The sequence below is a fragment of the Carassius carassius genome, chromosome 31, assembly GCF_963082965.1.
Source record: "Carassius carassius chromosome 31, fCarCar2.1, whole genome shotgun sequence".
Taxonomy (NCBI): Eukaryota; Metazoa; Chordata; class Actinopteri; order Cypriniformes; family Cyprinidae; genus Carassius; species Carassius carassius.
Genome location: NC_081785.1, coordinates 5224599 through 5251816, shown reverse-complemented (window position 1 = coordinate 5251816; position 27218 = coordinate 5224599). Strand labels below are relative to the sequence as shown.

Genomic DNA, 27218 nt, shown 5'->3' with positions numbered 1-27218 from the left:
GGTACCCAACCCTAATCCTAAGTGAGATTGCTTAGAAAAGTAATAGCACACCTCCGTCTCAGTTATTCATGTCTTTCACATTAATAGTTCAGTAATTGTGACAGTTGCCTTAGCAATTTTAGTAATATACTATTATAGTATTTATTAATATTTTGAGTTAGCTTTTGTTTTTTATATTTTCAGTTTTGTAATCAGTTTTTTAATTGTATTTTAAGTAATTTTGTAATGGGTTCTATCATTTTTATTAGTTTTTGTTTTAAAATATTTTATCTTATGTAAATTTTAAGTCCGTTTAAGTACTTTTATTTCTTCAACTTACAAACTTTATTTATTCCAGTCAGGGCAACATTTTTCAAGGCAAGAGTTTTTTAGTTGTTTTTTTCTTATGTTTTTTTTTGTTTTTATAAAATAAATTATTTGTAAATAACTTTGTACAAATTATTTTTCATATATATATTCATTTTTGTTTGTTTGTTTGTTTGTTTGTTTGTTAATACTGCTTAGCAAGCACAATACTAGATTAGTGATTTGTTCGTAATCCATGTTATTGTTTTCCTCTAACATTTCAAATCTATTTGTCACTGTACACTTATCAGCTCTGTGACTTGAGGGCAGAGTCAAACTCAATGCAATACCTCTTACTGCCCTCCCATTGGACAGTGCAGAAAGGAGGTGTGGTGTACAGGAAGAGGGTGGTCCTACTCAGACCGGGAACATCTGTGTGTGTGTGAGTGTGGATGGTGCACTTATTCAGAGTCTGAGCTCAAGCTTACAGTTGTAGTCAGATTTTAAAATATTCAGACTGCTTATACTGTAAATCCAGTGGAGAATTAAACCGAAGACAGAGCTGTTTCGAAGACTAATTTTTGTGTTGATTTTGTGGAGTAGAGGGAGTTTGGTTGGCTATTTCAGGACCAGATTTGATGGTGAGAGATGTATGAGCCGTTGTGGTCTGCGTGCTTCCCACACCGCAGCATTCAGGGCTGAGATCAACAAAGCTCTCACTTTCTGGATTTCACACGACTATGTGCTCTTGACATGCCTTTCTGAGAGGTGAGCGTGCTGTCTTTGATTTAGAGAAATCAAAAATGTGAAGTCACTTTAACATTGACATTTTAGGATGATTGTTTTTGTTTTTCTCAGCTAGTGTAGCTTTGTTAAAGTTTGTTGTGTGGGTTGCCATGTGAAGATACATACTTGCCCTTTAGCCTCAGATGAACTAGTGTGTGTGCCTTTGTCTTTTTCGTCCCAGGCCCTTATCTAAGTGAGTCAGGTGAAGCAGCCGTAAAGTTCTGACCTCAACTGAGGAAGTGTTATGAATGGAATGAGACTGGTGTGCATTTTTCCTGTGGGTGTGCCATGTGACGCAATTACATATTTAATCAGCTATACATAAACAACCTGTCAATGATTTAACAATTTGTTACTGTACCTTTTGATTTATGCTTGTCCATTTTTAATGTACTCATCTGTTTTATTTGGATGTGGGTCAGAGGTTAGACATCTATGTGTGTGTATGTGTGTGTGTAAACCTTTACTTTTAAGAGTGTATACAGTATCTTTGTCCTTTTCAGTATAATTGTGCATTGTGATCAACACCATGGGGACATTTGGATGGTGCTTTATTACCTGATAACCAATATCAGCATGTGTGATTTAATATTTGCTTGTCCAAACACTGTTGTGCTCAGGGAAACTCATTATATACTAAGCTCGACCGCAATCCCCAGTACTGAATCCATGGGATTAGCACATGTAATGCAGGCTGCTGAATCACAAACGTGCCTGACAACTGCAGACAGTGAGCGTCAGCTGGATAACACTGGTTTTCTGGACTCTGGGGATTCTGGCTTAAATGAGGCTATGGAATGAAGTGGGTTAGGGGTCTGTGTTTGGAAAACTATTCGACTTGCCTGCCTGAAATTTTTGCATCTTTCCTCTTTAGTTGCCTTTCTTGTTTTGTCTAAGTGCTTGGATCCCAGAGAGGTGCGGCATATGACCCCTTTGGGATAACCCTCCTACTGTCCTGATGTTATTGATCACACATATAGCCCAAGTGAGCTTAAATGTGGCTATACGGTATCTGGTATACACAACAAGCTTACTCTCTATCTAACTTAACAGGAACATAGGCTAGATAATGGTTATATGTGGGTGTTTGATGTGACTTGTTTTTTTGTTTTTATTTTTTGACATTTTTAGGTTATCTTGCATGATTTAATAAATGCATAGATAAGAATCTTAATATTTTCTCTGTTAAATAAAATTAGATTTAAACTAAATATACAAAATGTCTACATTTTATTATTGTTTTTTTTTTCAGTTGATCTTGTATGTTCATGCAGAATACGACAGAGTATATCTAAATACCTACACAACAAACAGTTACATTAGTTTTATGTTCTCTAAGTTGGCTACGTTTTATGACATTCACACAACAATGAACCTCTGAACTTCTGGCTGCCCGCTGCTCCGGGTGTGTTTTCACTGTGTGTGTGTGTGTGTGTGTGTTCACTACTGTGTGTGTGCACTTGGATGGGATAAATACAAAGCACAAATTATGAGTATGGGACACCATACTTGGCCACTTGGTCACTTCACTCACTCACATGGTGGATGAATCTCGCACATGCCAATAACAGATTTAGCATCGCTTTGATTAGGTCAATACTGTAACTTGCCATTAGGAACATTGGCTTTTGACTGCTGGATGACAGACCAAAGGCCAGGATTTGTTTTCTAGCTGGTCGTAGACTGGCCTGAGAGCTGCACTGAATGACCTCCATTATGTAAACTCTAAAATGGAAACCCATTAACTCTTCTGCCGGCCCAGTGATCAAGGCTTCCAGAGTTATGGATTCGCTTTTAATGAGAGAGAGGCAGAAAATTACAGACAATGTCTCAAGCCTATGGAGCTGTTGGTTTAGAGTTAGTTTCATGACTGTGTTTGATATCAGAGCACTGATGATGATGGATTTTTTTCAGTGTAGATGAGACGGACACAAGATAAATGGCACAGGGGGAGAAAATGTCACAGAGAAAATAAGGAAAGACAGACTAACAGCCACACACTCATTAGATTATTCACTGTGGTCTGTTGTTAAAGTGCTGTTGTCTTCCCTAGGGTAAGAGCTCTTTAGGTCATATCCTGGAAGAGATATGACTGTTGGCTACATCATGGGACCTCAAAATCCTACTTCATCTGTCCACACAATTGCTGTGCAATTATGTTATTATGGAGCTCCAGTGCTTGAGAGATGTTTGCTCTGGGATGTATGCATTAGTGCTGGTTTGGTTTAAAGGCACAGTATCTTAGTACTGTCTTTGAAGGCCTTCACTATGCTCTTTGCAATCGAATAGCATTAGAATGCTACTGTTCAAAAGTTTGGGGTTTCGTGAAATATTATAGCAATTTAAAATAGCTTTTCTATTATTACATATATTCAAATGTACTTTATTTCTCTGATTGCAAAACTGAATTTTCAGCAACCATTACTCCAGTCACACATTCTATCTGTTGAATATTTTTATGGAACATTGTTCATTTTTTTAAGATTCTTTAATAATTAGAAAGCATTTTTTAAAATTGTATTATGTAACAATTTATTTTACAATATAACAATGTCTTTTCTGTCACTTTGATCAACGTAATGCATATTTATTGACATTTCAAATTTAAAATTATTTTAAGACTACATATTCAAATATCTTGTTCCTATTATAACCGTTGCACCAGCAGAGAAAGAAAATGCAAATTACCCATGAGCAGTACATTTCCCATGACATCACTTGAGTTGTGTGCCTCTTTGAGAACCCTCTCTTTTACAAATTCAACCACCCAAAATCTTTAGATGGTGCCTTAAATGCGGTGAGACTGTTAATGAAAGCGATTACAACTCTTTAAAGCAACACAAAGCTGAAACAGGCACACTTGTCTTTCCATGGACTGTATTTAAAAAATGCACATATTTTTATAATCTTTAGAATGCTTTACTTGCAAGCTACGCATGTAAGATTGTTCATTCCATTGGCGATTGACCGATAAACAAATAGTGATTCGGTCTCCTCCACATTCAGCTGTTTGCAGTGAAAAGCAACAACAAGCTAGACAGACATACTGACGACAACTGAAGACAAAGAGCTCTGTGATCTGAAGTGGTGGAAGTGTTGTTGACCACGGTTACCAATATTTGTGCGAAACTTGAAATTTCAGTTTCTACTTTTAGTTTATTTATCTTGTGATCTGTATGTAGATTGAGGATAATAAGATTTTTTTTCATTTTATAGCTCTTTAAGGCAAACCGAACCCTTCTGTCACAGCGTATAAAAGCAATCAACATCCTGCCATTGCCATTGACTGTTAGTATATAAGCAGCAAGCAGCTCTACAGATGCCCTCAACATGCCACAATGCTATTCAGGGAAGGATCAAAGTACAGTGGCCACAAAAAAGGTCACTTTTGAACACTTAAGTCACATTTAATATGTCTGAATGTCACTGCACATATCAAGTGTCAAACCAAATGGCATCTACAGAAGTAACATCACTTTTCTGAGCCATTTTTTTGCTATAACTTTTAACCAAATGGTCTCAAGGTGATTACAGTGATTATCAGGTGTTGTGCTTTAAAAGTATACTTTAAAACAAATGCTATGCAAAGACATTTACATATTTTTAAGTGTGTCTTATTGCATTTAGAAATGTAAAGTTTGACTGAAGTGTTATATTTTTATATATTTCATATATTTTTTCCCCAAATTTATCGTGTTTGCTCTCAACTTTCATTCTTGAAACCATTCGTTTGAAATGTGCTAAAGTGTGCTAAAGAAGTGTAAACATGCTTCCTGATTTTGATGAATTCCCTTAATTCCCTGACTCATGATCCAGCATGGGAATTGCTTCTCAGTGCAGGATCAACACAGTCATTCATAAAGATCGAAATTTGCTTACATAAAGAGGCCTGGCCACCAGGGTGGAGCACGGACATATGAGGGCTGGGCTCTCGTGGATTAGCTCCACTGGTGTATGACAGAGAGAGATATTTCATAAGACAAGTGGGTTATGTAGTCATTTTCATGCCAGTTGCTGCCAGACATGCACACTGCTTGAGATTTACCTTCCATCAGATGTTCCCTTCCACTTTTCTTGAATGTGCTTGTTGTCCGGATTCACTTTTATAATCTCTATATGCTTTTATAACTGATATGTGCATGTTTTTTGTAGTGAAATATCGGTCTTTCCGTGGGTAGACCTTGATTTTAGTCTCCTGTGACTTACCTCTAATAGAGATGGTACAAGGTTTGCAGAACTTGATACCATTCCCCTCCAAAAATTTATCTGAATTGCTTTGGAAAAGGAGGCTGGGAGTATCTGGACAAGTGCTCAATGCTGTGAGTTAAAATAACAGTTTTTTCTTTTCAGTTGACAGACATCCATTTAGAAAAGACAAGCTTATACATAAACAAACAGTTTTATGTGTTTTACAAGCACAGCGAGACTCTTATTTCAGTTGGGCTTCAGGAAAGATATCGTTTTTTATTAGGATAAAATGTTATGCTCAGTTCATAGCACATATTTGCTTACATTTAGGCTAGCTGCTGATTCTATTACTATTTTAGTTGTAAATATTTGAGTCACCTGTCTCATTACAGACTGTGGTGACCCATAAGCAAATGAGCTGAAAGATGAGGAGCCGACTGTTGATGTTTTTTATACGTTCACACATTTGTTGGTTTTGTAATAATAACTTTCCTGCACTAGTCTTTTAAAAAAAAATGTATAAAGATGTTTACATTTCAGGGGTTTCCCAGGATGTAAAGTTTATTTTGCTCCCAAGATGTGGATTTGAATTACCAGTTTTTATTTTGACATTTGTCATATAAGCTCCTGCATTGTATGTGTTTTGAATAAAGGAAGAGAATATTTGCTTAGCGGTGTTTGTGGATCATAGTTTGGATCAGACCTTGTGAACAAGGACATCTAGCAGCGGCACGATTAAAATCTTCCACTTGTTAATGATATACTGGGATACTGTGTGCTTGCATTATTCACTTAAAAACAAAACAAAACAAAACAAAAATATCACAAAAAAAGTACAAATAAGTAAATAAAAAAATTATGTGACGTGATGTGGGCATGTTTTCATGAGATTCACTAATCTGCTAAATGAATAAATGTTACTGAGAACTTCTTGGTTCTCAAAGTTTGCCGTCATGTAAAAATTTGAAAATAAGCAACCTAAAATACCACAAACCAAGACGCAGTTTATGTTGTTTTTAATTTCAAGTTGATCTAATAATAGACATGGTATCCATTCTTATGGTGTGAAGTGAGTGGTCCTTGCCCACTGATCGTTGGACCAACTGGCCGGGCCGGAGCTATTTTCACACCAAGAAATAAACCCATGGTGAGAAAATTCCCAGCCTTGAGAACAGCTGTGTCTGGTCTGCGGGTTATCGCTGATAAATAGTTACAGTGTGAGAATTGAGATTCTCTTCCACATTGAGAAAAAAAATCACACAAGGCTGTGTTGACATGGCCAAGTGAATCATTTTTTTTCAGCGCTCCGAGAAAAAAAGAGGAGTTTCCTCTGCAATTTTGCTTTCTCTTTGTCTTCCTTCCTTCCTTCCTTTTTTCTCTTTCTCATCTGTGAGCCATGGTTTTACATTTAAATCTTGTTTGAGCTGAATGAGTTTACTTTCTTTGAGAATATAGTTGAAGATTCGTTGCATTCATACTAATTTACTTATATTTTTCATTAAAATGACAGATGTTTTCTACTGTAGCTTTTCTGGCATCAAACTTTTTTCTCTAATCAGACATGTTATATCATAACAAAATGCTGACAAAACTGTTTTTTTAAATGCATACTGTGCATGCATCCTTATAACCTAATAAGCTGAGGCAATAATCAAGCACACTCGTATAGAATATCCTTAATAGATTTCAAAAGCATTTGAAGTTTCATTTGATTTTTAGTAAATCGTTCTGAAGATTCCTCTCAAAGAAACCAGTCCTAAAGAAATTATTCACTAATTCATTTAAACTGTACACTGTAAAAAAAAATTCCGTAAAAAAACGGATAATGTACTGGCAGAAAATTACCAGGACATTTTCTGTTAAATTTACGGACACTTTACGGACACTTCCTTCAACATTAAAATGGAAATTTCTGTAGATTAACATTTTCTTCCGTACCATAAATGGAAAATCCGTTATGCAGAGATTTAAAAAAAAATCATAGCATAGGCCTCTTCTGTAGCAAAAAAATCCAGCACAATATGTACAAATTGAACATGGTTTATTTTTACCTCATGTGAACATTCTTAAAAATGCGTTCAGTAGCTTTTTATTTGCCTTAAACAGGTGAAGACAAAAATATTATGACATCAATTTAACAATGTGAAAAGCACCATTGAAAATGTTTGTATTATAGAACAATTTTAGTTTAAACAGCAACAGGAAATCATGAACAGGTACTTGTACAATATTGGTGTTGCACCAAACAGTGGTCACAAAGAATACATTTTCAAATACATGAGGTAAAAATTAATATAAAGAAAGGGCTGTCATTATTAACAATTGCTACAGACTTATAGTCAATATTCAAGTGAAATGACACCATTTTCCCATAGAACACAACATTATTTAAAAAGCACAAAATGTGAATTTTTGTCATCAGTTGTTCTCCCTCATACCGTTTCAAATCCATACGATTTCCATTCATCTTTGAAACACAAATGAAGAGTATTTTTAATGAAATCTCTGTGCTTTCTGTCCCTCAATTGACAGCCTATGCAGCTACCATTTCAACGTCCAATACAGTACAGCTGTCAGATTTAATTAAAAAGGATCTTCATTAGTGTTCCAAAAATGAACAAAAGTCTAACAGGATTGGAATGAGATTATTCATATAATATTATGGGTGAACTAACCCTAGTTAGATTACTAACTTCTTATTCATGCTAAATTATCTGCATCTACAATTGACATCGAAAAAAAAAAAAACTTTCTTGTACAGCATTTGAAAATAAAGAACAAAGATTTATGCATTCATGCCTGACATTACAATATTAAACTAAGAAAACTATACAATCCAAATTAAGATCAGGGCTTTGTGTTCGTGTGTTTAGTATCTCTTACCATGTGCCCGTTTGAGGAAACGACTTTTTCTTTTTCTTTTGCTGCATGTTTAGTCCAAGTCCTAAATTGAGATTTGAAAAAAACTCAAATTTACACGGAATCTAGAAGTAGTTCATACATGAGTCTTGGAAGCGTGGATTGCCTTCATCTGAACCTTTGACGCTCGTTCAGGATTTCTTCACAGGAAGACTGTTAATGACAAGAAATGAAAATGAATGAAAAAGTACAGAATAACATGCAGAACAGGTTGAGATTGAATTATAAAGTTCCAGTTTAAACATTGCTTATAAATATCTGTTAAGTCATTCAGTTATCTTCAGATCACAAATCAAGATATTTCTGATGAAATCCGAGAGCTCTCTGACCCATGGGGAATGTGTGTGGTGCTGTTGACGTAGACCCTCCATGCGCTGCACCTTGTTTACTGGCAAATTAATGCACACGCATCCGTAGTGGTACTCTAGTTAATGGTGGCAGATTCTCCCATGAGAGAATAAATCATTGAATAAAGTTGTCATTTTGTTTACTTTGCACACAAAAAGTATTTTTTATAAAAAAATATTTTTGTAAAATTACAGTTGAACCACTGATGTCACATGGACCATTTTAACAATGTCCTTATACTAGGTTTCTGTGCCTTGATCGTGGTAGGGCCCTTACTGTCTATGCAGGGTCAGAAAGCTTTCAGATTCCATCAAAAATATCTCAATTTGTGTTCTGAAGATGAACGAAGGTCTTACAGGTTCGAAACAACATGAGGGTGAGTGATTAATGACAGAATTTTCGTTTTTGACTGAGCTAACCCTTTGATTATTTTCCACTAAAAGGCAACATAAAATGCTTTATACACAGTTTCATTAGATATGTTCCTTACATTTGTATGAATTCCAGCGTAGGTGCCATTCTCCTCCGGATGTTTGTTCTTCAAATAAAACAAAGGGAATGTATAGCTCAGTCTCAATAGGGGAGGGAATGGTAACTTGTATGACAGCAAACTGGAATCACCAATAACAATAAACAAAGAAATTATAAACAACACATTGTAAATTCAGAAAGCCACTCCAAACATTGATTAAATCTTTCCTACACAAACAACTTCACTAACCAAGTTAACTGAATAAACAAGTCAATGACAATTTTTTTGTCAGTGTTGAACATCCCTAATGGCAAATAAATATGGAAACATATGGGTAGCAATTTGAAATATGCAAAATGGCAATGCAATACGTAAAATTGTAATGTAGTTCTGTGTTTTAATTTACATTTTACCATACATGTGTCCAAAATTTTGTTCAAAATAAATTCTGTTATATGATTTACATTTGCCATTTTCTACACTAGTTTTAATATGCAAATCAAAAACATTTAAACACTTTATAAGTTGCAAAATGAAAATGAAAATGTATTACTCAAATTGATTAGATATGTTTAACATTTCCAAGCAAAAATTATAGCAAAATTATTATTAATTGGCATTTTTCCTAAATGCAATTAGACTTGAGGGAAGAACACATTTTAATCATAATACCTCATAATAATTGTAGCAAAAATGCTGTGAGAATTTCAGAATGCATTCTGAGCCAAATGTGCAGCGAAATGGTGATTTAAATCGTTATTTTTCTTAAATGCATTGACTCTTACATATAAGACGTTTCAATAGCATTTTCATTTAATACCCCGCGATGAATTTAGTTTAATTCAGTATGGAAAGCGTTTTGTTGACTGAATATTGACTTATTGTGTGTCCTGTTTAGAGCTGAAACAACTAATCGATTTAATCGATTAAAATAGTTGTCAACTAATTTAGTCATCGATTAGTTGCTAAATAACTTTTATTTGCCGTAAGCGGCTCATTTCGTGCATATTTCAAATCTGTGGTGACCAAAGTGTGGCAGTAATGAGCCACCGGAGGTTTTACTCAGCCAGTACAGCAGGAGAAGTAGCGAATAGCCAATAGCTGGCTTCGTTTAATGTCACGTGCTTCCCGAACAGCGTCTCTGCAGCATTCAGCGGGATGTGGGAGTATTTTACTTTAAGCATTCAAAAAAGAAGAGTAACCTGTAAACTCTGCACTACTGAACTGTTTAAGGGGCCGTTCACGTATCGCGTCTTTTGCGCGCTCAAGTTCGTTATTTCCAATGTAGGTATGCGCGCTCATAATGGAAGCGACGCGCCCGTTTTTCCAGGCGCGTCCGCACCGCATCGAGTTAAAAACATCTCAACTTTTCAGAGAGCCGCAAGCGCACCGCAGGTGCGATTTTTAGAGCTGCAAATCCATTTACCCTTTGCTGAAATTTCCACGTTTTCAAGAAGAGAGCACGTCATGGTTGCTTAGCAAAGGCAGACGCCTCAGGGGCGCAAGAGCCCGATCGCTTTGGAAGGAGAAAGCGGCGCGCCTAGCGTTTTCCACGCGTTTTTAAGCGCGATTATGTGAACGGCCCCTAAGACTTTTATTTGTGCAGATTATCCAGTACAATGTTGTTTACAAATGTTTAGTCGTAAAAGCTAATAACTTTGCTCTTTAACAGTTAACATTTAAAGATTTACAAACATGTTCTGTGATCAGTTTGTCGTTTACCAGTTCATAATTCAGTCTTGCAGCCTAATTATGACTGAATGAGAGAGGTAAATGTTTAAATATATTTGAAATGCACTTTTTTTCTAAGTATTCACTGCTCTTTTTCACACAGCAGTTTTTTTGTGTGTCCAATTTTTTTTTCTGATGGATTTTACTTTAAATTGTGAGTTCCATTCAGGTTTCATGCCATTGGCACTTTTTTCGAAGGATTGTTTACAATTTCACAGCATAAGCTAGAAAGCTGTTTCCCAGTAAATAATAAAATGCAATGTACTGCAATTTTTTTCTGTTTTATCCTTCTTCTTCATGAAAATATGTTCTGAAAGATTCCTTAATAAGCTTTGTTCGGGATGTTAAACTACTTTAGGAGCTCTAAGGACTGCCATGGTGAAAACATTATTTGAAATCTCCTTGTGAAATTTGCTATGGGTCAGTGTTTTGATTGCAGAAGAGTTCGACAAAGGATTACTAACACATAATAAAACAAAACTCCAGGTATATTTTTGATGAGGATATGACAATGCAAAATGGTTAAAATCTCTTAAAAATCTATGCTGAATGATAAAGACCCTTTATTAATAATTTACTTGGGGAAAAAATGGGCAAAACTAAAATATAAGGACATTAATCGATTAATCGTAAAAATAATCGACAGATTAATCTATTATCAAAATAATCGTTAGTTGCAGCCCTAGTCCTGTTGCCGAGCCCCATCTTGATGTAGCCTAAAGATTGACAGGCCAGGGGTGTGTTGCATTTTCAAATGCATTTCAAATCCACATTGACTTTTTATTCATCGCGAGGTATTAAGTGAAAATGCAATTGAAACATCTTGTATTGTAAGTGTCAGTCCACTTCTTCAATGCACTAAGAATAATAGAAATTTAAAACACCACTTTGCAGCACCTTTGCCTCAGAATGCATTCTGAAATTCTCACTGTATTTTGCTACAATTATCACGCTGTATTATGATGAAAATGCAATCCCACGTGTACTAACCCCAAGTCAAAATTTATTTAGGAAAAACTGCATTTAAATGATAATTTTACTACAGGTTTTGCTTTGACATATTAACCATATCTAATCAATTTGTGTAATATATGTTCATTTGAATTTTGCAACTTATAAAGCATTAAAATATGTTTTATTTTGCATATTAAAACTAGTGTAGGAAACGGCAAATGTAAACTATATAATAGATTTTTCATTTTGCACTAAATATTAAACATTTGTATGGGAAAATGTACATTAAAATACAGAAACACATTGCCGTTTTACATATTGCTTTGCCAACTTGCATATTACATTTCTAATTGAATTTTGCTACCCATATGCTTTCATAAATAAAAACTTAATAAATAAAACAGAATACAAACCCATGATAAGAATGCAGGTGGTGCTTGGGATGCAAAGTACTGCAGCAATTATGACCTGCCATTAGAAAAGAAAACAAAAAGAAACACCATGAATGTCATGAACTACTGTCCCTTTAAAACATGACTCACATCGACGGACATCTGACACAGACCCAACTCTTTACATCAGTCAAGACTTATTTAAGACTCACTCGCCAAAAATTCTCATTTTGACAATTTTGCGTGCTTTTGTCTGTGTAAGTGAGAGAGAACTCGATGCGCTCCTGGTGCGCTCTATGAAGCGGCATTCTCTGCGCGTACACGACGTGTGCGTTCATGGACAGTGTGCGTTCACGGACAGTGTGCCAGTAAAGTTACAGAATTAACTTATCGAGTGTGTGTGTGTGTGTTTAACATAAACAAGCCGATAAAATGTCTAAACCTAACGTTACCTCGTTTGGCAAAAAAGGTGTGTTATCCTTGAAGAACTCCATGATGTCAGATCTTTTCCTGGTCGTATAATCTCTTTTAAAACAAAGTCGTAACGTTAATGGTGTCTTCTTTTCTTGCCCATTAAGGGGGAAGTCGTGGCCTAATGGTTAGAGAGTCGGACTCCCAATCGAAAGGTCGTGAGTTCGAGTCCCGGTCCGGCAGGAATTGTGGGGAGTGCATGTACAGTTCTCTCTCCACCTTCAATACCACGACTTAGGTGCCCTTGAGCAAGGCATCGAACCCCCAACTGCTCCCCGGGCGCCGCAGCATAAATGGCTGCCCACTGCTCCGGGTGTGTGTTCACAGTGTGTGTGTGTGTTCACTGCTCTTTGTGTGTGCATTTCGGATGGGTTAAATGCAGAGCACAAATTCTGAGTATGGGTCACCATACTTGGCTGAATGTCACTTCACTTCACTTACTCTGCCAGCTCCTGTTGAAGGCATAAAGCGCTCTAAAAACGGTTGTAAGTTACCGCACTTCAGATTTAACGTTATCACAGCTGCTCAATATCACCTCAGTAACGATAATATGCCAGATGCTTTACGAGATCCTCATTAACAAAAAAACGTAACACTGCATTAACAACAATAAAAAGTTAATAAACCTTTATTTATAAAACTGAAAGTGAGTACTGTAACACCTACCTCCACGCTGTATAACGTTAAAAGTGTAAGATGAGACGGTTTACTTAACGTTATGCTGAAAATGTTGAATGCGACGGCTCCGACATCCATTTGCCAAACAAGCCAGGCTTGTTTGCCAAAACAAGCCAGGCTAAGTTAACGTTACAGTTTGTTACATGAACAAAACATAATTTACAAAGGAAGAGTAAGAACCATTCTCAAAATCCTAAATCCGACTTTAAAATGAGATTTTGACCGAGACTTTCTCTGTGAATAATGGCGCCTGCTCAAGCACTGGTTTCGCGCCAATTGTCGACTGAGCTTCTTGTACCCACAATGCAAAGCGTAATTTAAAAAAAATACGGAGAAACACCTGTAAAAAGAAAATACGGACAATTCCTTTAAATTATTACAGTATATTGTACTGTCTTTTTACAGACTTTTTTTACAGTGTAAGTGTTTACAGATGTTCTTGCATGTAAAGAAGCATTCAGTTAAATGTTCTTTTGTATTATTATTATGTTCAATTCAGTTAGATAAATCGTCTTATTTAGTTTTATTAGTTGTTTAAATTTTATAATCATAATTTTTTTTGGTCCGCCCCTTCTTTATCCTCATAATTTCCTGTCAGTTCTCCACCGTCTTCTAAATAAAAGATGCAAAAGCCTCTTAAAATAAAATTTTATATTTTGATTCTGATGGTTGTAGAATTACAAATTGAAAATTGATGGAATCATTTTTAGCTTTTTCTTTTCTCAAATGAGCTGCAGACAAACATTCAGTGGTCAAACCGCATGGTAGATCATGTTGAGCATCGCCGTTGAAGTCTGTGTTTGGGTATGATGGAAACCATAAACCTGCTCTGCAGGGTCAAGTACACAGAGCAGATTTTACACAAACATATGTACTATAAACTCCAGCCTAATCTTGAAGCCATTTAAGCCATTATGCCCCTGTTCTTCTAAAGGGAAACATCTGGTCACTTTGAGCTTCTGGGACTGATCGTAAATTCAGAGTGAAGTTTATGTTTGACGACTTTGGGGTCATGATGGCCTTAGCGCTAGAGCTCAGACTGGTCTACTCATTAAAACAGAACTGGATGAAGATAAAGTTGGGCACGGTAACTTTCTTAGTTATTCCTAATATGAAAGGGAAGATGAGCACGGTTCAGTATACTGAGAGGTCAGTTTCATTGTGTGAGGTCTGAGGATAAAGACAACAGACAGACACGTATGTTGAGTGTGTATTTTGTTTTATTAAATCTTAGACATCTGGGGATGTTGATGAAACAAAGTAATGTTGTGGCTGAGTGAAATGTAGTCATTTGGCAGCCACTTGTATTATGAAGAGGCACAAATTAAAAGGATAGTACCTTGGAGTACAAAAAAAAAAAAAAAAAATACAAAATTAGCCAGCATTTGTTCACCATTTTGTTGTTCCAAAGAACCAAGTTTTGTTAAAAGTTAATTCAGCACAAAAAGGATATAAAAAGTGGTTCATGCACTATATTTGAAATCGTCTTATGCCATACGATAGCTTTGTGTGAAGAACATACCATATGTCTTGATGTGCAGAAGCTCAAGACTTTTTTATTTTTATTTCTGTTTTACAATTTACTACTTTCACTGTGGTTACACTGTAAAAAATATTGTGATTTTAACAGTAAAAACCTGTTAATTGGTTATCAGTAAGTTTCCATACTATATACGGTGAATAATTGTAATTACAGTTTTTGGAAGTGAAAGAAAAAGTCATTGTTGAATTTACAGTGAAAAAGTGTAAATTGACAACCAGAATTCCCTGCATGACACTTCATATATATACAGTACAGACCAAAAGTTTGGATACACCTTCTCATTTAAAGAGTTTTCTTTATTTTCATGACTATCAAAATTGTAGATTCACACTGAAGGCATCAAAACTATGAATTAACACATGTGGAATTATTTATGGAATTATATACATAACAAAAAAGTGTGAAACAACTGAAAATATGTCATATTGTAGGTTCTTCAAAGTAGCCACCTTTTGCTTTGATTACTGCTTTGCACACTCTTGGCATTCTCTTGATGAGCTTCAAGAGGTAGTCACCTGAAATGGTCTTCCAACAGTCTTGAAGGAGTTCCCCGAGAGATGCTTAGCACTTGTTGGCCCTTTTGCCTTCTGTCTGCGGTCCAGCTCACCCCTAAACCATCTCGATTGGGTTCAGGTCCGGTGACTGTGGAGGCCAGGTCATCTGGCGCAGCACCCCATCACTCTCCTTCTTGGTCAAATAGCCCTTGATGCCTTCAGTGTGACTCTACAATTTTCATAGTCATGAAAATAAAGAAAACTCTTTGAATGAGAAGGTGTGTCCAAACTTTTGGTCTGTACTGTATATATTTTTTGTTGTTGAAATAACTGTTTCTTCTCAGTTTTTTCTTATCAGTTGTGTACATTAGGGTTTTATCTTATATTTTATGTTGTTAAATTAATGTTTATTGCATTATTTCAGTGTTGCGTGTTACCATGATGGTGTTTAGTGTTTGTGTGAATGACATTACACACACAGAAGGTGCACATATGTGTGTGTGTGTGTGTGTGTGTGTGTGTGTGTATATATATATATATATATCCCTTCTCAGCTTGTGGAAAGGCTGTTTGTGATGAGCTTTGATTCACATGTGACTTCCTCATCACCACCAGTATTTGGTAATTATCAGTGCATTACAATGGATCAAAACAGATATTAGTACTTCAATATGTTGGTTTATTAACATTAGAACATTAGCCCCTGGTTTCACAGACAAGGCTTAAGCCTAGTCCTAGACTAAAATGTAAGTCTGAGATGTTTTAACTAAAAGAAACTTGCACTCAGTGATCTTAAAATAAATCAGTGCATTTGTTTTATCTCAAGGTGCACACCAGTAATGTTTTTTTCTAAGCACGTTTATAAAAATTGCTTAAATGTCTTAATTGAACTATGATCTAATCCTGACTAAGTCTAAGCCCAGTCTGTGAAACCGGGCCTAGATCAGTTAATGAAATTTAAGTCTGTAAAACCTAAAATGTTGCTACCATATTTTTAAAAGTGAAGTTCTAGCAAACACAGCTGACGGTATTTTACTGTAAATGTCAGATTTTGTTTTACAGTGTATAGCTCATGGATTGGCCTTTTTGGTGTTCAAACCAAAAAACTTTTAGTTCCCATTCTAGATCACATATTACACCACCACATCTTGGTTTTTGTAAAAACAACAGTTGTTTACTCTTGAGAGTAAAAAAAGAAAACAAACAGCTGAAATTCATCAAGATCTAATATTTAAATTGAAACAATAATGAAAATAATTTTGTTGCTTTAGCATTTTTGCTTAATCCTTGTGAAGAGCATATCTGATTTATCCACTATTAAAATGCAATATTCTCATGCAGTTGCCTTTAACCGATAGACACAGATCCTCTTAAATTGCCACCTTGGAATTATAAGGTTCTATCTGTATTCTGAGCGGTTCTGAGATATTAAGCTTCTAAGATTTTGCATTCCATATACTTTACAGATAGAATCTTTTTGTTGTCATAGTAAAAAGTTTCAAAATGTACACAACTTAAACGGGTCATATGATGCTTTTATAGATCATTATGTTGTGTTTTTGGACGCTTAAGATTGCTGACTCCACTGTGATGTGACCCAGTCTCTCCCTCTCTCTATCTCACGTGCACGCACTCATGCGCACACACAAACAACGTTCAAAACTCTACATTTGAACAGTCAATAGCAAATATTTAAACTAATAACAAAACATACTTACAGTAGCTGATTTTAGAAGTGCCAGATTGTTGTAGCAAAGTCAGAATTACCTCCTCTCCTAGGTTTACGAAACGGTCGTCCATAAAATTTGTTGCTGTTCTGCTGCTACTTGTAACTAATCTTAAAGATTCCTAAATGCACACACAGTGTCTCCCTGACATGGCTACTTCAACACTAACTGTGGTTACTGAAACCACACCTTCTTTCTTTGCGTGAACATGTGGGCAGCATTACGCAAATATTTTCACATAGTGACATAGACATTTGGGGGCGTGTTTGAACGAGCCATTTTTGGAGGGCGTGGACGAGTCTTAACTTTTGATAAAGAATATCTCTTGGTTTTGAAACTTTAGCATTTGCAACTTCAGGGATCTTATCTATGCTCAATCAGCTTGTTACACTCCAAAGAGAAAGCAAAACTTGAAATTGCATCATATGAAAAAATGTCATAAAAAAGTCACATTATGTAAATAAGCTGTCTCATAATAATATGTGAATAACTCAATTTTTTACAAAAATGTCAGAACTGATAGATACAACCTTTATAATTCCAAGGTGACAAAATACTTAAGGATATTACTCGTAATGTACATTATAAACAAGGTTTAGTGGCAAAATAGTTTGTTATCTTTCTGTAAAGTAATTCACATAAGCATCTAATAATGTAAAATGATAGCTCATTGCTTTTATAGCTGTTTTTTCTGTATACATACCGCTTTGCATGTTGAATCATGCTGCTGTGTATTGCTGGAGTTAATGAGGTTTATGTGAGTGTTGTATTGGGTAATAAGATCATACAGTGCTGTCATCTTACTGCACAAACACAAATTGACAATCCAACATCTCAAAGGCTGCACTGAATTGAAAAATAAAGTAAAAACAATAATATTCTGAAATATCACTACAATTTAAAATAACTGTTTTCTAAATATATATCGTATACATTGTAACATGTATTTCATTCCTATGAGGGCAGTTTTTTACTTTTTAATTTTCATTAGTAATTAGTCTTTAGTGTCACATGATCCTTCAGAAATCATTCTAATGTACTGATTTGGTGCTCAAGAAACATTTCTTGTCATTCTCTTATCATTGATACTGTTTTTCAGGATTCTTTGATTAATATAAAGTAAAAAAAAACTGCATTTAATTGAAATTTTTATTTTTAGCAGTGTAAAAGGTTTTACTGTTGTTTTTGATCAATGTAATTTATCCTTGCTGAATAAAAATAGTAATTTCTTTAATAAATGAATGACTCAAAACTTGATTTGTTTTAGTGAGATTTTATGCACCAATACAGATACTTTGCATATTGCTACTGGTCTTCAGTTGGAGGTCCAGTGTAACCTGTTAGTCAGGAATATACTTAATACATTAACATTTTGGTTTGAATACATTACACAACATATGTGACAGCCCTGGTTGGCAGTATGATTTTTCAGTCATGTTGTTTTGTGTGGAGCTCTGTCTCAGCATAGCCGTCCATATTTTCAGTGAACTAAGAAATTATTCCCAGTGTTTTTTTTTTGTACCTTTGTCACCCCTCCTCATTTTCTCTCTTTGTTTCTTTTTTTCTTGGACAGGGGGTCATAGCTAAAGTGAGACACATTTGACTGGCTGGGCCTTTGGCCATGATGGCCCCACGTAAGCGAGGAGGGCGGGGTCTGTCATTACTCTGTTGCTGTCTAAAGAAGAGCGACCATCCCGAGATCACCTACCGCATCCGCCATGACAGCAACTTCACACTGCAACCCATGGAGCCCACCTTGCCCATGCCCCCCACCGAGGAACTGGATGCCATGTTCACTGAACTGGTGGTATGTGCTGTACCATAACCTCCATATGCTTTCTCTTGTTTTAGTTATTTTCCAAACTCTTAACTGGATGGATGGATGGACAGATTGGTAGATAGATGGATGGATAGGTATGTAGATACAGTAGATATGTAGATGGATGAGTATATAGATGGGTTTATGGATAGATGGGTGGTAGATGTTTAGATGGATAGATGTATGGGTAATTAGGTGCATTGATGGATGGACAGATGGATGAAGGTATGGGTAGGTAGATGCATGGATGGATGGATAAATTTAGGACGGATGGTAGGTAGGGCTGGGAAAATAAATCGATGCATCGCGAATTGAGAAATGATTCAGCATCGATTCTGAGATTTTCCAAATGCATCGCGATTCTCTGTTGAATCGATTCTGAGCTTAGTTCTGAACAGCAGATGGCACTGCATGCTTTAGAAACACCCGTACTCTGCTCATTTCCAAATTCTTACAGACACTTGAACCTAAAACAATCATTCATAAAAAAAAAAAAAAATTAAAGCGAATTACAAAGGTGTTCACAGTGGGCTGTTTACATTAATCTTGCATCATAAAAGCATTCTAAGATGAAGTGAAATTACATGACTCAGCTGAACGCACAAGCACTCTTTAGGACTCTTCTTCGTGAGCATTTGAGTGAATTGCTAGATTAGAGTGCCAGAGGAATCGCGATGCATTCTGAAAATCTAAGAATCGATGCACGAATTGATTCTGCATCGATTTATCGTCCCAGCCCTAATGGTAGGTGGATGGATGGGTGGGTGGGTAGATTGATGGATAAGTAGATGGATCAATGGATAGATGGGTAGATATGTTGAAAGATTGGTAGAGGAATAGATGGCTGAGTGTGTGTGGATGGACGGATGGATGATTAAGTATATATGTAGGTGGATGGACGGATAAGTAGATAGAGACCTCATTGTAGTTTAACTTTATTTTGGTTTATGTATTTTATTACACTTTCTATTTAGGCTTGATACTGTAGATCTTTGGACACAAGCCACTTTGAAAGTCAAATCTGGTCTTTGGTTTTGTCAAACATTATACTGGCAGGCATGTTAAGGATAACTTATTAAAACAGTCTTTCATTCCATTATGGGTTATCTCCATTGCATTTTTTGCTAAGGCAGAAAATACAGAGTTCATATGGATGCAAGCCCACATGGCCAAAAATCACAAATCGAGCCTGTTAAGTGGGTTCATTAAAAAAAAATCCCATCAGAATAGTTAGAAAAATGCTTGTTCTCCAGTTGAGCACTGCTTTGCTCTACCATTCCTCCATTTGTGGAGTAAATCAGTGCTTATCTTGGACTCCGTAATATGGGGAATCCAAGTATCCTCTACTAATGGTCCAGTAAAGAGTGTTAGACAGTGCATGTTCCCTCATTAGCTCTGCAGACTCCATTGAGTAGGAGAATGTCTGTATGTCTCATGCCCACCAGCGCGTGACCAGCAGGCAATTGGCACAGATGGGCTCATGGATGAATTCCATGCGCCAGACTCCATCCCATACGCAGCCTGTCCCCTGCTGAGTCTTTGAGGATTCATAGTGAGCCACAACTGAGGCATCAATCAGTGTCATGTTGACTTGATTAAATGGGAAAATGCTTCTAGCACGCTTTGGATTTTGTGTCTATTTGAGGTGAGAAAATAGTCCTCGTGAAGTTGAAAGATAGCTGCTTCTATCTAAATGGCTTTTAGTGAGTGTTGAGGGATAGCAGAACAAAATCTCAGGTTCAGGGTTTTCCTGCAGAGACATAAACAGGTAGAAAATTTGAGATAACAGTCTGGACAAGATCAGATTTTGACCTGCCTGCTTCTGCAATCGATGTGGTGTCTGGATATGATGTTCTCTCTCCGGAATCTCTGCTTAAATATACATGAGTACATACTAGTTGGATTATACTATTTCCCTGTATTTATCATTCTATTCATCCACATTATTTCCTTATGCAGCCTGTTAAAGTGGTCTCATGTGCCTCTTACATGATGTTAATAAACTTGTGCCCAAACATCTGGACTGAATATTACCAACTCAGGCCAGAACTGCATCATGGGAATGCACGGAGGTCACAGGATTGTACAGGCATTAATTGATGGTTTACATGACTAAATGTTTTGTTGGCCATGAAGAAACAAGGACTCTCTATCTCTCACATGATTGTGGGAAATTAACCCCCACCTGAGGGTCAGTGATATCCAGAGGCTGATGCCAGAATTTAAGTCATGTTGGTTTTGTCAGGTCTTTTTGCTGACTGGTTAGGATGCCTGTATGTGTGTCACTGCCAAATTAAATATCAGTTTGTTGTTTGTTTTTCATGAATTAATTATTCATTCATTCGTTTATTATTGTACATTTTACATTCCTTGTATATTTTTTTGTCTATATCTCTCTGTCTGTCTTTGTCTAAATGTATGTATTTATGTATTTATTTAATACCTATTTTTTTATTTGCATAAATATAATACATATTCACTACCACAATATTATTTTAGATTATATTACAAATAAGAAACCTAAAGTGTAAATTTTAGGCATTTTATGGTAATAAAATGTGACAAAAACATTTTTCCCTCCTTCTTCCACAGGATGAGCTGGATCTCACAGAAAAACATAGAGAGGCCATGTTTGCCCTTCCTGCCGAGAAGAAATGGCAAATCTACTGTAGCAAGAAAAAGGTAAGAAATTGGAACTGGAAGAGACTAGGCAGGGACTCCCCGGCACAGATACGTTTTGCATTTTCTGAAAGACCTGAACATATAGCCTGGCATTGACCACCCATAGCAGTTTCCTAAAACAAGTCTGTTTCCTGCGGAGACGTTTCATCTGACTTGACTGTAGAGTTTGAAACTGAACAGGTAAATGTATGAACACATCTCGGTCGTACTGTACATCCAAAAATGGATCTAAAGTAAATGCTGCTGCTCTAGCATAGGCTTGGCTTTGGGACAGAGAAGTGGTGTTGAGTGCAAGGGTTTATTTTCACAATACGTGTTATATGAGTCTGAGGAGCGAGAGGTAACAGAACCCAGGCTGCACTGTCACACTTTGTAAACCCTCATTTATAGGAGCCCTTTACACCAGTGGAACTAAAGAGCAAACCACACAGCAGTGGTCTGGGGTTTCTCTACAGCTGCCGGAGTGCATGACCAGTTACCTGGTCACGAGTCACGACCCACCAGGGGAGCGCTCTTCAGCTGCTGACCTATTGTCCTGTAAAACACTTAAAAAATAATACTGTCAGTCATTATGATGTTAGGAATGAAGTTTATTCTCATTCATATATTAAAGCCAACATTTATGTTGATGTTCTGTATGATGGATCAAGGCTTTGTAAGCTTATACACTGGTAGAGATGGACTTTCAGTTCAATTTCTGGCTAAAGAGGATAGTTCAGCTAAATTAATACCACCCTCATGTCCCTCCAAACATATGACTTTCATTCTTTCATGGAACACAAAAGAAGATATAATTTTTTCTATAAATTTTATTTTTAGTCATACAGTGAAATTCAGAGGGGTTTAGATTTCAATGTGTGTTCACCAGAAAAAAATACTTGTCATGTTAGTTTTGTTTCGTCTTGTGGCTGACTGGAGCATGTCACTGCCAAATTATATATTTAATGCAACAAATAAATAGTAAAAATTGTAAAAAAAAATTACTCTGTTTAATCTACTTCTATGGAAGGCAGTTTCCACCACAGGATCATTTTTCTTTTAAAGGTTTGTGACTTATTTCACAATTTTGACTTTTTTTCTCACATTAGCAAATTTATTTCTCAAGATTCAGACTTTTTTCATTTCAGAAAAAACGTCTAAATTGCGAGATATAATCTTGCAATTCTTACTTTCTCACAATTTTGACTTTTTACTGGCAATTCCAAGTGTATATCTTGCAATTAAAAAAAAAATTCATAATTGTGAGTTTATCTCACAATTTTGAGTTTACATCTCACAATTCTGACTTTATTTCTTGCATTTTTGAGTTTATAAACTGAAATTGTGAGATACAAAATTGGGTCACAATTGGGAGATATTAAAACAATTTTGAGTGTAAAATTCGAAAAAGATATAAACTAACAATTCATAAAAAAAATGTCAGAATTGTAAGAAGTTAACTCGACTTTATAACTTTGGTTTATTCTAAATTGTGAGATATAAACTTACAATTCGTAGAAAGAAAAGTCACAATTTTGTAAGATGTAAAAAAGAAAGTCTGATTTGTGCAAATAAAAAAAGTCGCAATTACCTTTTTTATTTTTTATTCTTTGGTAGAAACAAGCTTCCATAACTTTCACAGTATTTCATTTTATTATTTTTATTTTACTTTATTTTGCACCCAACCTATTTCAGAAAAATGAGTATGCTGCATTATCCCAGCTCAATAAAACACTGAATACACACACATACATTTAAATAAAAACAATAAAATTTATTAAAACAAAATAAATAAATAAGAAATTTTTCTCCCAAAGATGAACCCCGGCTGGCCAGCCATCGGTCTCTTTCTCTGTGTCAAGGCTGATTTATACTCTATGCGTCCGCAAGTTCGCTTGGGTTGAAAATATGACGTCATTGCGGTGTTGCCGGAAGTTCGCTTTGAGGGCATTTTTTTACATTCCACATAGCTCCGCATCCGAACATGCACAATTTCAGGGCGATTCTAGCACGTCTGTGCTGACATTTGTGTGAAACAGAAGCAGTTTAATGTAAATTCAAACTCCATCAGGTGCTTTTTGATGGAACTTTTTAAAATATATTTTTTATATATTTTTTTGCATTTTTTTGGCTTCTTATTTGAAGTACGTTTTATTTTTATTGTATAAAATAGAATACAAATTAATTTAGATATTAATTATACACTATTTGCTTACAGTTGTCTTGTGTTTGATGCGAAATACAGCCAACAGTTTACGATTGTTTTAAGTTTGTACATAAAGAAATGATTAATTCATCAACTCATTCATCACAAGACTTGTACTGGCAAATGACTTCTTCTTCTCACCGGTGATTCCCGATGGTTTTAGAGGACAATTACTCCTGTCGTTTCAAAGAATAGTACAACGCCGAACATTTTGTTTTGTCTAGTTTTGGTCAACGAAAATGAAGAGACATTTTAGAATATTTTTTTTGGAAACCACATTTAGTCTCGTTTTAATTCGTCAACTATTGCATTATACATTTAATTATAGTCATCGTTACATGACCAGCATTTACGTTGCATCTCGTCACGTTTTTATCACATGATAAAGGTTCGTTGACAATGATATTTAGTCATAATCTTCGTTGACGAAAGCAACATATATAATATATAGTATAATAAGATCTTTCCCACCCTTCGTTTTGGTTTCAAGCTATATTTTTTATTAATCTGTAAGTTAAATTGTTTAATTGCAATATGTGGTTATAAAACAATGGGTGGACTTATTAAATAAGAATCCTGGAAGGCTATCGGCTCATGTGGTGCGCAAAACACCCCAAAAAAACCCAATTCCCAATTCCAAACTTACCCTGGCCCGCACAAGTCAATCTTAGCCTGAAAGAGCAAGCAGCTGCTATATTATAGACACTTGAGCATAGCACAAAACACTGTGGTATTGTTTCCCATACCCAGGCTTTGTATTAAAAGCTTTAAAGAATCAGTTACTGTGGGACTGAATTTTTGACTAATCTGTAGCATTTAAGCCCTCTGCCAGAGCATTTAACTCAACATTAGGAGTGGAGTAGTGCTGAAGCTCAGTGTCTTGTGTCTGATTTCAGGTGACAAGAAGCATTGTAAACACGGTGTCAGCTGTGGACATTCGCACACTTAAAATATATCTGTTCACAAGCACTTTTGGATTGTTGGATGCGAGTTTGTGGGATCTGCAATTGTTAGATAAGCTATGTTTTCACACATTGTGACTGGAAGTGCTTGAGAACCTGACAGTACAAAGAGTTCTGTGTTGGTGTGGAGGACAGTTACGTGACGTTTGTGTGTCAAACGCTTGCAGTTTCAAATCAGAATTCTCCCAGTTTACTTTTGTGCTGTAAATAATTCATCAGCCTATGTTATTCTTATCTATCTATCTATCTATCTATCTATCTATCTATCTATCTATCTATCTATCTATCTATCTATCTATCTATCTATCTATCTATCTATCTATCTATCTATCTATCTATCTATCTATCTATCTAGCTATCGTTCTGTTGTTCTTTCTGTCTCTCGTACTTTCTATTCATTGCTGTATCTTTCTTTCTATCTATATATATCATTCTATTATTTTTCTATATCATTTTATTTATTGTCTATTTATCTATCTATCTATATCTATCTATCTATACGTATAAAACATATTTGTTCTGTATAAACATTGGTTTAGAATAATTAGTCTTTGCATAACATTTTCAATTGCATTTTTCAGTTTTCTTTTTCTTTTCTATTTGGTTAAAAATTTCTACCAGTTTTTATATAAATGTGTGTTTATTATATGATTTCAGTATCCAGGCTAATCTTTCGTTTTTCCATAGGAACAGGAAGAGAATAAGGGGGCGACCAGCTGGCCTGAATTCTACATCGATCAGATCAATTCTATGGCTGCTGTAAGTATGACTAACAAACTAGACAGCAAATAATCAACACTGCCCTGACCACACTCATTTCCATCTTAACCCTAAGGACAAAAAGTCTCTTAGTCAAGTGGGAGTCATTAAACTCACATATGTTGCCCTTGAGGAAGTTTTTGGGGATGTAGGTGTTTATCGAGTGGTAAACAACTATAAATATTTCATAGGACAAAGAGCGCTGATGCTCTAAATTGGTGAAGCTATAAATGAATTCACATGTTTTAGCTATCTTGTATATTTTTATTTGTATTTAACACTTTTTGTATTACAATTTATACTAGTGTTAATTTTTTTTTCCAGTTTATATGCAATTACATACTTTAACAATACTGGCAAACTTGGCAAATTTTGTTCAGTCCATTAATTGTTTACCTCTACGTTAAATATTACCTCCAGAGGAAGTCCCTGCTGGCCATGGAGAAGGAGGATGAGGAGGAGAGGAGTAAGACCATAGAGAGCTTGAAAACTGCTCTCCGCACACAGCCCATGAGGTACTGCCTTTAGCACACACACACACACACTCTAGGGGTCATTCCATGACAGTATAATTCTTTTTAATTACTCTGATTGAGCACATTCCCTTACACATGGCTGTGTGCAAATGGAGCGTCTCTCTTTCACTAAGTGCTTCATTAAATTATAAGTGCATAATTTGTCTTTCCAGAGCATTAGATCTACTGCTGAATTTCTGTTTTCTTTTGAGTGATTCAGTTTTACTCTTTTTAGTAAAGTCTTTGCATCCATATTAATGAGTGCATCTCAAAATCTTTCTCCCTAAACAGAAATTTTACATTTAAATGCTTTCAATTATTTAAAATATTATGTACAAAAGATTATTCAGGTAAGATTATCTTACCTGAGTGGAAATGTCTTTTCATCTGCTTGGCCCTGACCACTTTGCTGCCCCTCAAGGTTTGTGACACGCTTCATAGACCTCGATGGACTGACGTGCATCTTGAACTTCCTAAAAACGATGGACTACGAGACTACCGAATCTCAGATCCACACCTCACTGATCGGCTGCATTAAAGCCCTGATGAACAACTCTCAGGGACGTGCCCATGTGCTCGCTCATTCAGAAAGCATCAACATCATCGCTCAGAGCTTGGCCACCGAGAACATCAAGACCAAAGTGGCTGTTCTGGAGATCATGGGTGCTGTTTGCTTGGTGCCTGGAGGACACAAGAAAATCCTGGAAGCCATGTTGCACTATCAGAAGTTTGCATGGGAACGTACGCGATTTCAGGTTGGCAGAAAATTCAAGACTTGATGGTTTCCCTCACTGGGCCACATTGGGCCTCATTCTTTAAACATAAATCATTCATAAAACCAATTGTTCATAAATTGTTCCTTTAAATTGAGTGCAACGATTTACACAGAAATTCATTCTGTTTTTGTATCACAAATAAGGCAATTGAGACTTATGATTAAAATATTAAGAGATCTTCTTCCTTTGTTCTCATTCGTTCTCCCCATCTTCTTGGTTTTCATGTAGACCCTTCTAAATGACTTGGACAAGAGTACGGGCCACTACAGAGATGAGGTGAGCCTCAAGACGGCAATCATGTCCTTCATCAATGCGGTCCTCAGTCAAGGAGCAGGGGAGGTAAGCGCTACTTTCTCTACATCTGCATCTCATTAGATTCAAATCATCCAAGAGTTTCTCCATGACTTCCAACGTTTCATTTACAGACCAGTTTGGAGTTCAGAATTCATTTGCGGTATGAATTTCTAATGCTGGGCATCCAACCAGTGATTGATAAATTACGGTCCCATGAAAACTCCACGTTAGATCGGTA

At 36.0% G+C, this 27218-nt stretch overlaps 1 protein-coding gene across 3 annotated transcripts in view; it reads left to right on the top strand.

The window, feature by feature from the left end:
- The window catches only part of LOC132111390 (disheveled-associated activator of morphogenesis 1-like), a 51381-nt gene that overhangs the window by 10379 nt on the left and 13784 nt on the right, over positions 1 to 27218 (top strand). For 2 of the 3 annotated variants that reach the window (XM_059518633.1, XM_059518631.1), the window contains exons 1-8: positions 723 to 1053; positions 18562 to 18795; positions 21400 to 21489; positions 25324 to 25395; positions 25816 to 25910; positions 26332 to 26665; positions 26915 to 27025; positions 27112 to 27215. In XM_059518633.1, coding sequence (XP_059374616.1) covers positions 18610 to 18795; positions 21400 to 21489; positions 25324 to 25395; positions 25816 to 25910; positions 26332 to 26665; positions 26915 to 27025; positions 27112 to 27215 — 992 coding nt within the window. In that variant the 5' untranslated portion in view covers positions 723 to 1053; positions 18562 to 18609. Of the gene's footprint in view, positions 1 to 722; positions 1054 to 18561; positions 18796 to 21399; positions 21490 to 25323; positions 25396 to 25815; positions 25911 to 26331; positions 26666 to 26914; positions 27026 to 27111; positions 27216 to 27218 lie in introns of those variants that run through there. The other variant, XM_059518632.1, reaches the window with a different exon arrangement.